General features: G+C 43.7%; 2 protein-coding genes and 1 long non-coding RNA gene across 10 annotated transcripts in view; 1 reads left to right on the top strand and 2 right to left on the bottom strand.

Moving 5' to 3' along the window:
- LOC117884100 overlaps window positions 1-3,749 on the bottom strand; it is a 41,450-nt gene extending 37,701 nt beyond the window's left edge. The window contains exon 1 of the long non-coding RNA XR_004647492.1: window positions 3,700-3,749. This is a non-coding gene — a long non-coding RNA (uncharacterized LOC117884100). The remainder of the gene's footprint in view (window positions 1-3,699) is intronic.
- IFT140 (intraflagellar transport 140) overlaps window positions 1-13,331 on the top strand; it is a 247,720-nt gene that overhangs the window by 159,455 nt on the left and 74,934 nt on the right. For 5 of the 6 annotated variants that reach the window (XM_034784204.1, XM_034784203.1, XM_034784205.1 and 2 more), the window contains 3 exons: window positions 3,827-3,958; window positions 5,309-5,344; window positions 7,317-7,516. In XM_034784204.1, coding sequence (XP_034640095.1) covers window positions 3,827-3,958; window positions 5,309-5,344; window positions 7,317-7,516 — 368 coding nt within the window. The remainder of the gene's footprint in view (window positions 1-3,826; window positions 3,959-5,308; window positions 5,345-7,316; window positions 7,517-13,331) is intronic. The other variant, XM_034784206.1, reaches the window with a different exon arrangement.
- The window catches only part of TMEM204 (transmembrane protein 204), a 41,569-nt gene continuing 38,679 nt past the window's right edge, over window positions 10,442-13,331 (bottom strand). For all 3 annotated transcript variants that reach the window (XM_034784217.1, XM_034784218.1, XM_034784216.1), the window contains one exon: window positions 10,442-12,754. In XM_034784217.1, the coding sequence (XP_034640108.1) occupies window positions 12,510-12,754 (245 nt within the window). In that variant the 3' untranslated portion in view covers window positions 10,442-12,509. The remainder of the gene's footprint in view (window positions 12,755-13,331) is intronic.

Genomic DNA, 13,331 nt, shown 5'->3' with positions numbered 1-13,331 from the left:
GCTGAAAATATTAGAACTCGTGGTAAGAAAATAGGAAAATCTTATGAGCAGGAGGCTAGTTCAAAATGTTTTTCCTGAAACTACCTAGAGCACTCATATTGTGTTTTTTGTAAGCTCAAATCAGTAACAAACAGCCCAGGGTGTTTTAGTTTTGTTTATTCCCACAGAAACTCAAAGATATTGATTTTCATCATGAGATCATTGGGGCTTTTCTGGAGGGTTTGCAGAAGGCTCTAATGCTGCTCTTCATTGCTCATCTGTGGGGGTTTTCCCCCATAAGTATATATAGCTGAGAAAAAACATGAAAAACACTGCAAGTTACAAAGTAAGAGAGAAAGGGACATAACGCTATGAAGGAACCCAAATCTCAGTGTCGCAGGTAGATGTGGGTCTGAACCAATATCTGAAATTTGGGGATATTCAAAATCCAAGCTTGGATCTGGATTAGAATTGTGCAAGTAAGGTCTGTTTATCAGTGGATCAAACCCAAAATCCCAGATCTGAAACACCATTCCATTTTGAAATATGGATCCAAATTTTGTCTCTTGGACCCATCTCTAGTAACGAGATATGTTTACTTAGAATGATAAAGACCCTTCAGTTAAAGTTGAGATACAAAAAAAAAAAAAAAAAAAAAAAAAAAAAGTATTTCCTCTATATTGCTTCTTTGAGACAGCCTTTATACCTCTTTATTGCACTTCCCAGAAATGGCTCTTATCTGCTTTTTTTACATTTTTTTTAAAGTGGTGAATTAATACTAAATGTTGCCAAGATTTAATTTTACCAGAGAGCCTGTCAAATAAATCAAAGGCTCTTCCTTGCTAATGTGCTTGCAGCACTCCTGACTTCACTACCCTGACAATGCTTCCTCCTCATCTGCTCTCTGGTGGGGATCCCTACAATTGTTCCTTGGATCTAAACTGTATAGGTCCGTGTTGCCCCTTCCAGACCAGAACCATGCATAATCCTGCCATAATCCTCTCCAGATTAGACATATCAAGCCCTTACATTTCTCTTTGCTGCGTGATCTTGGCAAAATCTTTGGAAAATCTGAATAGTGGGGAAGTGATAGGTGAAGTTTAGGTTGCAGTCTTTTGTGGTATCACATTCTGGTCCTCCGGAGACCTTGTCAAGGTTCTCCAGCCAGGGGCAGCTCTAGGCACCAGCAAAGCAAGCACGTGCTTGGGGCAGCCCATTTGCAGGGGCGGCAGGGATCCAGCATGGGAGCTGAGAACCAACAGGGGGCCCAGGGAGCTGTAGTTCCTTGGTTAGCTCCCTGCCTATAGAGCCAGCCCTGGAGCAGGGAAAGAATTACATTTCCCAGCATTCCCTTGGCCACTACCAACAGGAAAGAGAGGAAGGGAGTGAGGAAGCTGAGACCTCACGCTGCAGCCTGCTTTGAATAGAGAGCTGCACTGTGAAGGGTAGGGATACCATATTTTAACATTCAAAAAATAGGACACTCCCTGGGGAGGGAGGGTAGCCCCCACCCTGCCACCATCCACTCCCTCTGACTGCCCCCCACAGAAACCCCAACCCATCCAACCCCCTTGCTCCCTGTCCCCTGATCATCCCCTCCTGGGACCCCTGCCCCAACTGCCCCCCAGGACTCCACCCCCTATCTAAGCCCCACTGGTCCTTGTCCCCTGATTGCCCCCTCCCAGGACCCCACCCCCTATCTAAGCCTCCCTTCTCCTTGTCCCCAACTGCCCCCTCCTGAGACCCCCCCCAACTTCCCCCCTAGGACTCCACCCCTTACCTGTCCCCTGACAAACCCCTGGGAGTCCCATGACTATCCAACTGCTGCCTGTCCCCTGACTGCCCCCCGAACCCCTGACCCATCTAACCCCCCTTCTACCTGTCCCTTGACTGCCCCCCCAAACCCGCTACCCCTTCTCCAACCCCCCAGCCCCCTTACCGTGCCACTCAGACCAGCATGTCTGGCTTCGCGCAGTGCCAGACATGCTGCTGCATACATGCTGCCATGCTCCCCTACGGAGCCACAGCTCCCCCCAGCACCAGCCTTTCAGATTTGAACACCTCAAAATTCAGGAGTGCTCAAGTTCAGTTTGGGCAGCTGTTACTTCATTTCTCCCAAATCAAATATACTGATCCACTGTAACTTGCTGTAGAAAAAGTAGGATAAAATTGAGCAAGAAATGCTTCCCAGTGGTTATTAGGACTGGAATTGCTATTTTCAACAGCCATTGCCTTTTGTTTATTTAAAAGGAAGACAGTGATATTGCATTGGCAAATTCCCCATAGAAAGAAAGAGTGGAACAAAAGAATAATAAAGGCACCTCAACTTTTCCTCATTTATGTAGGACAGTCTTATAATATGCATCCAGATATCCTCCAATCACACAAGCTGAAAATTGTTCCACTTTACTGCAGTTCTGTAACCATATGGGAACCAATCCTGTCTGTGCACATCCAAAATTTCTGCTGAATGACCCTCCCTGGGAGCAAGTAACCAGTGACCCAGGGCTGTAGCGGCAGGAGGGTGCAGTGGAGGGGAGGGGCGGAGAACCCAGGGCTGGGGCGGCAGGAGGTGTGTGTGGGGGGGGAGGGCAATGGTGAGGCGTGGGGGGAAGCTCAGAGCTGGGGTGGCAGGGTGTGTGTGTGGGAGAACCCAGGGCTGGGGCAGCGGGGGGTGCGGGTCGGGGGGATGGGGGGAAGGCCCAGGGCGGTGTGGCGAGGAGCCCAGGGCTGGGACAGGCTGGGGGCAGCCAAAATTTTTTTGCTTGGGGCGGCAAAAAACCTAGAGCCAGCCCTGCTCCAGCAAAGAGAAGGAAATAAAGACTTGATGTTTCTAATATGAAGAAGAAGCAGAACAAAATGTTTAGTGTTTAAATAATTTTCGGTCTTTAAACATAAAGAAGCAGAAAAGGGTCAAATAATATTTAGTTTGAGACCCTCTATTCAGCAAAGCACTTAAACTTGTGTATAATATTAAACGTGTGAGTGGTTCCACTGACTTCAGTTGGGACTAGATGCTTCAAGTTAAGTGTGTGCTTAAGTGCTTTGCTGAATTAGCAAATAACTCTGATATTGGTGTGATAACCCAAAACAATCTGTGAGCTCCTGCTACTGCTGAGCAGCAATAGTAAACTAACAAATATTGTTCTTCAAACCTACAGGGAGGGTTACTGATCTCCAGGGATATTGTTATGCACACAGAAGGTTAAATAGTAGGCATCTATGTTTTGGTTGCTGAATGACAACTAAAGCCTTAGGCCTTGTCTACACTGAAAAACTTGTCTACGCTTGAAAAAACACCCCGCTGAGCAATGCAAGTTTCAACACTGTAAAGTGGCAGTGTAGATTGTGCTGGTAGCTATTCCCCTCGTGGAGATGGTTTTATTATAGCTCTGGGAGAGCTGGAGCCGTGACAACACAGCCACATTAAAGTGGCAGCTTTTTAATGTCGGCTGTGTAGACATACCCTTAGAAAAGAATGTCTGTAGTGAAACACTTTGAGCTTTTAAAATGGCACTAGGAATGATGCTGGATTAAAAATAACTTAAAAGCAGTTGTGAGTATTTCTTTATGCCTATGTTGGGTCTTTAAAACAGAGACTTCTGGAGCAGGAGTGTGCTACTGGGACTTCCCTCTTCAGGGATGGGTAGGCTGGTTCCTGAGAGGCAGAGATGACTGCAAACATAGTTTAAAGTGTAGAATGACTTGCTGGCCACTTACTGTAGGGAGGAAGCCTGTTGCTGTGCCCTCACCAGCAGGTGTTTGTGTGGTGTTTTTGTTCAAGTGAAGACTCTGCCAATTGAAAATGGAAAATAAAAACAAAACAATATTTTATTTCCCCTTCCAGCCGGATGTTTTAATTATATCATTCTTCAGTACTGAAGAGCATGGCCTTTTGCTTCAGGACAGCTTCCCGTTGCCTTCAACCTACCAGGCTCTTCTGGGTATCGAGGTGCCACATTATTACTTTGCAAAAAAGGTGAGAGATCACAAAGAGGACATCCTTTTCTACTTCTGCCACAACCACATGCTGACACCTTTCTTTGCACTTGAGGCCAGATACAGCCAAATGGAGCTTGGAGTAAGTAGGTGCAGCGCCAATGAAAGTTGTGACAAAGGATATTTCTGTACTGCAATAAAAAAAACTGTGACCCGAAATCTCAGAGCTCAGGTCAGTTGACTCAGGCTCACGGGGCTCAGGCTGCAAGACTAAAAATTGCATTGTAGATATTCAGGCTCAGGCTGGAGGCTGGGCTCTGAGACCCTCCCCCTTTGCAGGTTCTTGAAGCCTGCAGCCTTAGCCTTGTGAGCCCGAGTCCTTGGGTCTTTTATCACAGTATGGTCATACCCAAAGGTAGTAATAAAATGGATGTATTGACAATGTAATGTAAATTGAACTAATCTGGCATTCCATGGGTGTGCAAAAGGTGAGTGATATACAAGCTAAAGAGATGGAGCAGTTATCAGGAAAACCAACTAACAAGAGTGTAAAATAATCCCGTTTCTACTTTTATTTATGCCTGCACCATCCCTGATACTCTTGGGTGTAAAATTTAACTCTGGCATAAATAGGTGCAGTTCCTATTAACTTCAATAGGAGCTGCAACCTACTTACATCAGGACTGAATTTAGTCCCCACTAAATACCAAATGGGTATAAGTTACACTCATCTTCCACTACCATTGAATGCCTAATTGGTGCAAGTTACACTCAACCACCCTGTAACCAGGGCCGGCTCCAGGGTTTTTGCCGCCCCAAGCAGCCACCCCCACCCCCACCCCCACCCCCCCACAAAACAAAAACCAACCAACCAAACAAAAAAGTTGCGATCTGCGGCACTGCAGCAGGAGGTCCTTCGCTCCGAGCGGGAGTAAACGACCCACTGCCAAATTGCCGCCGAAGAGCCAGATGTGCCGCCCCAAGCACCTGTTTGGTAAGCTGGTGCCTGGAGCCGGTCCTGCCTGTAACTTTTGATAAGTTTGAATGTGGATCCAAACTTTGTGGTTAGCTCCTAATCTCTTAAGAAAAGAGACTACACAAGAAACCTATATCTGGATTGTCTCAAACTTTGGGGAATTTAGAGCCAGAACTTTGCAACCCAAACCTGTTTCTAATAAATAGAATACAATAACCTTTCCAAGCAGAACTGGCTTTTATCTGGATTACATCTAATTTTGTTTTCCCTTTCCATAAATTGCAAGATGGAAAAAAAGAGCTGCTACATTCCAATTCCACCTTATGCATGTTTTTCTTCATGCTCTATGTTTATATTTTACTTTAATTTTTACCTCTCTCTTTCTCCTTCTGTATTGTTTTTTGCTGCCATTAGTTGTTGTTTCGGAGAGGATGTGTCTATAAGCCTGTTGTAAGTATCTATAACTGCCCCCTTCCACAGTCTTCATTTATCTACCTCTTTTCCCCCTCCATTTTGTTTTCAATCAGTACATTTCTTTTAAAGGCTGAATTACTTGTTATTTATTTACTGACACAGTAAACATATCCTAGTCTTGTGACTATTTTAAACATGGAAAAGTCCATTTGACACAACAAACCTGTCTTAGATCTGGTCTACACTACAGAGTTAGGTCGACATAAGGCAGCTTACATCGACCAAATTATGTCAGGGTCCAGACTATAGTCTTGATCCCACCTATGTAAGTGCCCTGCTACATCACCATAATAACACCACCTCCATGAAAGGCATAGGGCTTATGTTGGTGTAGTTAGGGCAACTGTGTCTGTGTAGACCCTGCAGGTTACTTGCTTACTCCATGCTGGAGCCGTGAAATTCACAAGAAAGCCCAGCTCACAGCTTGGGCTGTCACCCCGGGGAAGGTGGCGGGGCTCCAGCTGGAGCCCAGCTGCCCCCTGGACTCTTGGCTCGCTGCTCCCAGACGTGCTACTGCCCAGGCTCCCTGCTCTGAGCTGGGCTGCCCCCCTGGGCTGTGCCTGCTCCACTTACAGCCAGGCTGCCCCCCCCAGTGTCCCCGCTCTGAGCCGGGCTGTGCCCGCCTGGCTCCCTGCTGGGAGGGTGGTCCCAACCCAGCTCCCTGTTCTAAGTCAGACTGCACCCACCCGACTCCCCACTCCCTGCAGGGATCCTGGGTACTGCCCACTCTGCGGGGTCCCGGTTCTCTGCACGGAGCCTAGCTGCACCGAGGCTCCTGGCTCCCCACGGAGAGCCCGTGGGCGGTGGGGGTTCAGCTGGGCAGAGTTGAGAGTCTGGGCTCTCAGCCCCCCACACTGCCCCTCTTAAGTAGAAGTGCTTCTGGTTAGGACGCGCACCCCACCGACAGAAGGAGAGTAGTGTGGACATGAACCACCTTAGTAATTACTATGGTGACTGTAAGTCGACCTAACAATGTCTTTGCCTCTCCTGAACCAGGAATTCCCCAAATTGTATCTAACACTCATTTGCACTGTGGTTTTCATTACTTAGTCTGGCTAATACTTCAGGTGTTTTATTCATTAATATGTGGCTTTAAATGTGCTCTGGCATAGTTTTTAGATTAACTCCCTTAAATATTAACATATGGCTTTTCCCTACACTTCTCTGGCAGTGAAAATGGCTTGAATAGACTGCCTAAATTAGTTAGAATGAGGATGGTTCCGCATCCACGGTGGCTCAGACCAAGATGTTTCATTGTGTTTGGCTTGTGAAAAGTTAATTCTTAAAGCCTGAAGAGACTATTTGGTGCTGGTGACACAACAAAGGGATATCTCTTGTTTTGTTCAGAAGAATAGTTAAATTGCCCTGTGGTGGCTCTGAGTGGAGTTGTAATTTAGATCTTACTGAGGCTCCGGGGACTCCAAATTTGCCATTTTTGTGGAATATGGTTGTGAATCTGAGTACTAATAATGGGAACACAGGAGTAAAAAATAAGAGGTTCTGGATAGTTAACTTAAAAAATAAATTCACCATTGGGCAGAGACCAGTCATAGAAACTTTCAGCCTGAAAGGTTTAGAAATGTAGGGGTTATTATAGAAACTATAATGCAACCTTAACTGTAATAGTTACTCCTGCTCCTTCTGGGATACTGTACAAATCTATTATCTCTAACTGATGAAATACAAATGTTGAGCCTCATGACTTATGTGCTTTAGTAATTTTTAGAAACACTCCTTCCTATATTCAAAGGCACTTTGAAAAGTAGTATAGTATTAATTATTCTGACAACTTTAAGAGTTTGACCCTCCTCCCATTTAAGTTTAAGGGAGTTTTGTCATTGACTTCAAGTAGTCATATGGTTAAAATCTTGTAGAAATCTGTATCTGTAGGTCAAGGGAGTGTGTTGAAGCCTGCTTGGCACCTGAGTGATGGTAGTTTTCCTTTCAGCCAGGAGAAGCCGAGAAAGAAGCACAAGTGGAATCTGGCCCAGTACAACTCTCACAAATGGTTGCCAAAAGGCCCATGAGAGATTTCATTGGTCTGGAAGAGTGTGACAAAACTACCCGTGAAGCTATGCTGAACTTCAGCTTCTATCTAACAATTGGGGACATGGATGAGGCCTTCAAATCCATCAAACTCATCAAAAGGTGGGATCTAAATATTTGTAATGACTCATTTAGTGGTGGGATTTATTTTCACTTGAGTCATATGAAGTTTTGTTCCCTTTAGACTTCTTTAATTTTTCCTCCTTCTCTTTGCCCTCATTCACACTCTGTCGTCCTAAACAAGCTGAAACCTTTACTCTTTAGGTATTATATTAACTTTTTCTTTGCTGGTCTTGTACTATACCTGTCATGGTGGTGTCATCCACTGAGAACAATGAAATGTCAGGACATACGTAGTGCATCTAGCAGTACAGCAGATGGGATGTACCTGGCATGGTCAGCAGCAGTCAAATGAACTTCTATGACTGTATGATATTGGACATCTCATCTTCGTACCCATGCTCATGTTAATTTTAATGCTATTAATTGGTAGTGTTGTCAGATGTTGACTGCGTGTGTTCTCTCTGTGTGCTGACCCAGCTCTGCATAGATAGCTGGCACAGCAGACATCAAGCAAACTGCCTAATGACCACAAGATCCGTTTGTGACATTGCACGCTATATGATTTTATGAAAATATGCTAATGAGTATGAATATAATGTAACTGGAATATGCTTCATGCAAAAGGTCTCTTGTAAGGTATCATTACAAAGCTTATAATCTACTGAGTGTGGTCATCCTATTTGTATAAATGTATCACTCTTGTATCTGAAACTAGAAATATGAAATATAACGCTGAGGGCCTATTGTAATTATGCAGTGTGGGCCATTAATGGTGGTTTGGAATCTTGATGGCTCCTATTAACCAGGACAATTGTCTGTAAATGGCTCTGTTTTACTTGTAAGTCTTCCTGTATAGGTGTGTGCTGGCAAGTGGGTAACGAAGTTTTACAGTGACGTGATCATGTCATCTGAACTGGAATCCATCTTTAACCTGGTGTCTTTCCATTTAGAAGGGGGGGGGACCAGAGAGACAAAAGATTCCCGCCTGGTGCCAAAGCTATATAAGTGGGTGGAACAGAACAAAGGGGGCGGCCATCATGAGAAATCTCCTAGCTGGAACAAGGGCTATACCAGGGAAAGGATTGTGCCCAGATTAGGAAGGCTTCCAGTCTGTGAAAGAAACTTATTGAAACATCTCTGAGGGTGAGATTTTATCTGTATTCAGTTTTATTACTGTATTAGACATAGACATAGACTTGTTCACAATTCACTTTTTTCTGTCTGTTACTACTTGGAACCATTTAAATCCTACTTTCTATATTTAATAAAATCACTTTTTACTTATTAATTAACCCAGAGTATGTATTAATACCTGGGTGGATGGGGCAAGCAGCTGTGCATATCTCTCTATCAGAGATAAGCTTTATACAGGGTAAAACGGATTTATTTGGGGTTTGGACCCCATTGGGAGTTGGGCATCTGAGTGTTAAAGACAGGAACACTTCTTAAGTTGCTTTCAGTTAAGTCTGCAGCTTTGGGGCATGTGGTTCAGACCCTGGGTCTGTGTTGGAGCAGACTGGCATGTCTGGCTCAACAAGAGAGGGTGCTGGAGTCCCAAGCTGAGAGGGCAGGGAAAGCAGGGGCAGAAGTAGTCTTGGCACATCAGTTGGCAGCCCCAAGCGGGTTTCTGTGACCCAACCCGTGTCACCGTTAAGTTATGAAGGCACTCAGTGAGTTTTTTTTATCAACAAAGCACGGTCCTAATGCCCTGGCTCAATGGTTATAGGTACACTAACACATATATGCCTGTTGCAATGGACTAGCTCAGTTAGGGGGGAGGGATAGCTCAGTGGTTTGAACATTGGCCTGCTAAACCCCAGGGTTGTGAGTTCAATCCTTGAGGGGCTATTTAGGGATCTGGGGCAAAAAAAAAAAAAAAAAAAATTTCAGGGACAGTACTTGGTCCTGCTAGTGAAGGCAGGGGACTGGACTCAATGACCTTTCAAGGTCCCTTCCAGTTCTATGAGAGAGGTATATCTCCATATATTATTAGTGGTGGGACTTTCCACTGTCCCCTAGGCCAGCTAAAGACACACTCTCTGAGACTCCATTTTATACACCGATACAAACAAGTTACATATTGCCCCTCTGACATAGTTAGTTACTGCCCCCTCATGTGGCTTGTTACCACCCATTACCTTGTATATGTTGGCTCAATCAAAACATCTCTATTCATCACACTGTCATCCTGACCTTATCTTTAAGAGAGGTCAATGTGTTCTTGTTATCTTTGGGGGGTGGGGGAGTGTTTGTACCATATTGACTGTCGGGTTGTTCTGGTACCATACTTTTGGAATGTGTTTGTGTGAGTGTCCTGTGCCTAGCCTTTTTTAGGAATGTGTGTGTTTTTTGCAATACCAGCCCTGTTCTTGCCAGGTCCTGTGAGCTTGCAAGCAGGCAGAGCCTGACCTCTGCTAACTTTGCTACTATGTTCTATATCAGCAAAGCTTGACCACTACTTTTGTTCAGGCCTCACACCAGGTCTTGGATACAAGGGCTTATGTCTCAGGCTCCCTTCCTACTATATGTAGATAATATTATGGTATGTTGAATACATCTAACCTGAATCATGATTCATTACAAAATGGACATTATGAAAATATTAATGTGTGCTGAATGATGCAGTTGTTCAGGCATATTGTACAGCTGCACAAGTCAGGACTTAACTAAACATCTACACTTCTTGGTCTGTTAAAAACACTTGGCCTCTGGCCTTGGGCCTTTCAATGCACCTGATGGATTCAGATGTCTGGGGTAAACACACACCTTGTCACTTGTTATCACAGTGCACCTCTGATGAAAATAATTAGTTTTCAAATGTTACAAAGGATAGCCATCACTTTTCAAGGACAGATTTGCAAATAAAACATTCTGACCATGTGGATTCTCTTTTGTTAAACAGATAAAACATGATTGATAATGATTGATCTTATTATTTGCCATTCAAATACAAAATACATAATCTAAAGGGAATTGAACATTCACCACTTTATTTATACATTTAAAATAAACACAGTAATACCAAGTATTACAATGTTACTGACCACATAGGTGACTTTTAAATTTTAATATACATATTATAATATAGATATTGCAATATTAGCTGAAATAATATGTCTTAAATATTCCAATACTTTATTTTTAAAAACTGTAATTATAGCACAATTATTTTTAGAAAATACCTTGCTTTTCTGTAAAATAAGTCAGGGAAATGGAAACAAACTTCTGTTGTTTTTTATAAACTGGTATAAGAAAAAAATTATCAGCTTTATAGAACTCTGCTCTCTAGAGCAATGTATTGTGGGGAGCTGAATTCTAGAAGTCCTTGGTTCTAGAGCATCAAGCTCTGTAGAGCGCTACTGATTTTGGGCATCGTGCAGAGTGGCAACTGAGACTGCATTCCTTATTACGTGAGAATTTGGGGGCAGAATAGAACTCAAGAGCCACTTGATGACCACTTTTTAACAAAGTGAAGCAAAATATAAGGGAGACAGTGACAAAGATGAAAAGCAGAGAATTCAGCTGGGAGCAGCATAACAGCCTCAGAGAGAGATTTTATAATGTTCGCAGCTCATAGTCATTCAGTCTTATCAGTGAGTATGATCAAGGTAACATCTTATACTGGAAGTTTTAAAAACATTTCTCATTGCTGCTTGTCCTTTTCTAACTCTTGTATTTAGGGACTTCTGCAGTGTACTTTTTGGCTTGCTGGTTTGCTGCCTGATACTACCTGCACATTGTTGACATGAGCCATCATGCTGTATAGCATCACACTTATGTACTAGAGGTCTGATCTTGCAAGGTGCTGAATACTTTCAGGTCCCACCAATTTATTTGGCACTGAGGGGTCTGACCTGCAAGTATCAATTCTTAAATGCCCAGTTCTCAAATTTGGGTGCTCTGATTTGCATTTGTGAGGTAATTATGCTCCCAAGTATCTGCTTTAAGTGCCAGTGTGCCAGCATGTGCAGAATGAACATGCTGACTTAGGCACCCAAGTTTGAAAATTGCATGCCAAGTCTGCGCACTTTGTGGGAAAAGAGAATTTAGTATATTCATTCATAGTAGCCATTTCTGACAAAATAAGTTAATAGTATATTTGGGGGTATGGGCAGGTCACGGTAAAACCTTTTCCCATAGCTATTAACCCACAGTGTAAACAATGGAGTGCACTTTCAGCACAGTGGGTAGGAAGTTTTAGCTGTGTACCTCTCTTTCAATGTTAATGGCATCTCTAGCTGCCTGCAAAATTAACTTAAACACTCCCAAAGTCTCTGTTTTTAAGGACAAAACAGTGTCTGAAAACACACACACTAATTTTTTTACACTCCTATAATTTACAAATGGCTAGAATTATATTACTTGCTTCTGGGGTTATAGATTGTGTTCCATGCTTCAGTGTGGAAGAAATGTTACAGCCAAATTAGATGTTCCTAAAAATTGGATAGGTCAGGCTCACCTTAAAGGAAACATTACCTAAGCCCAAACTATGCTTTTGTAAATTTTGAGACCCATGACAAATTTCCTGCTCTGTCAGACTGTTTATCTATTGGGTCCAAAGGAGGCTTCTGAACACAGCTGAGCCCTTGAGCTTGTTACATTATTATTAGGGAGCAGGATAACTTCATTCAAAATAAGGGAAGAATTTAAAGTAGTAGGTTGCCCTTTTCTCACTTTCAGTACCCTGACCACACTCACTCTGTCTCTGCCACAGTTGAAAACTCCTGGCATATGACTGTAAAGTTCTATCGGGATGCTTGTGCTGACAACCTAATATTTTTCCATTGTACAGTAGAGGAAGAGGGGTGCTGTATTATTTATATATATATATATATATATATATAAATTATGTGTATTATACATATATATAGATAGATGGAGCCCATCCAAATAATAATTGAGGGCCTCTTTACAAAAGAAGTGAGCTTTGTGATGTCCTTCAACACTTAGTTTTAAATTACAGTGTATACTTATAGAAAACAATTCCAATGCAAGTCTCCTCAGAGGACTCTCCCTTTTCAAGCACATGCTCTCAGCATGGTGACTCAACATAGTCATTCTCCAGCCCCCTGCGGAAGTGAGCAGTCAGGGTGCGGCTAATGACAATGACCCGAGGCGCCATGCAGTCCTCCCGCCTGTGAAGGATGTTCCATATGAGGATGGCGGCTGCCAGTGTGGCCAGGAGGCAGGCCCCAATGTTCAGGTAGCAAGACCAGGACAGGTTGGTGTAGGGCCCTATACGGTAGAAAGTTACCAATCCAATGACCAGAACAAAACCTGCAAGCAGAGTGAGAGAGAGACACTTTTTCAAAATGGGTACTTCTCTTGAATTTCTCTAGCACATTTCACCCCAAAGAATCCCACACTGCTTCAGAAATTATACACAGGGATCACTTTACCCAAAAACATGCAGCCTCTCTGGAGTGAAACCCAGGAGGTTTCTAGCAGAGCATAGAAACACTATACAACAGTTTAGGACAGTATAAGGACAGAAAAAGATAAATTATCCAGATGAAACTACAAGAAAAATTTAGGAAAATGGAATGTAATATTCAAGCTTGATTTTGGCCAGGTTTCTGGAGATAACGCTTCTAAACTTATTAAATGTGCCATCAGAGGCGCTGCCTTTCTAATGTGGTGGTGGGTGCTTGACACCCCAGCTCTGCCACAGGCCCCGCCCCTGCTCCACCACTTCCCCCAAGCCTCTACCCCCACCCTGCCTCTTCCTGCCCCGTTCTGCCCCCTCCCCTGAGCATGCCCGGCCCTCGCTCCTCCCCCCTCCTTCCCCAGTATTTCCTGCACGGCACGGAACAGCTGATCTGCAGTGGGTGGGAGGCAGTGGGAGAGAAGGGAA

Source organism: Trachemys scripta, chromosome 10 (assembly GCF_013100865.1).
Source record: "Trachemys scripta elegans isolate TJP31775 chromosome 10, CAS_Tse_1.0, whole genome shotgun sequence".
In the NCBI taxonomy this organism is placed as follows: domain Eukaryota; kingdom Metazoa; phylum Chordata; order Testudines; family Emydidae; genus Trachemys; species Trachemys scripta.
This window is presented reverse-complemented; position numbering and strand designations above follow the sequence as displayed.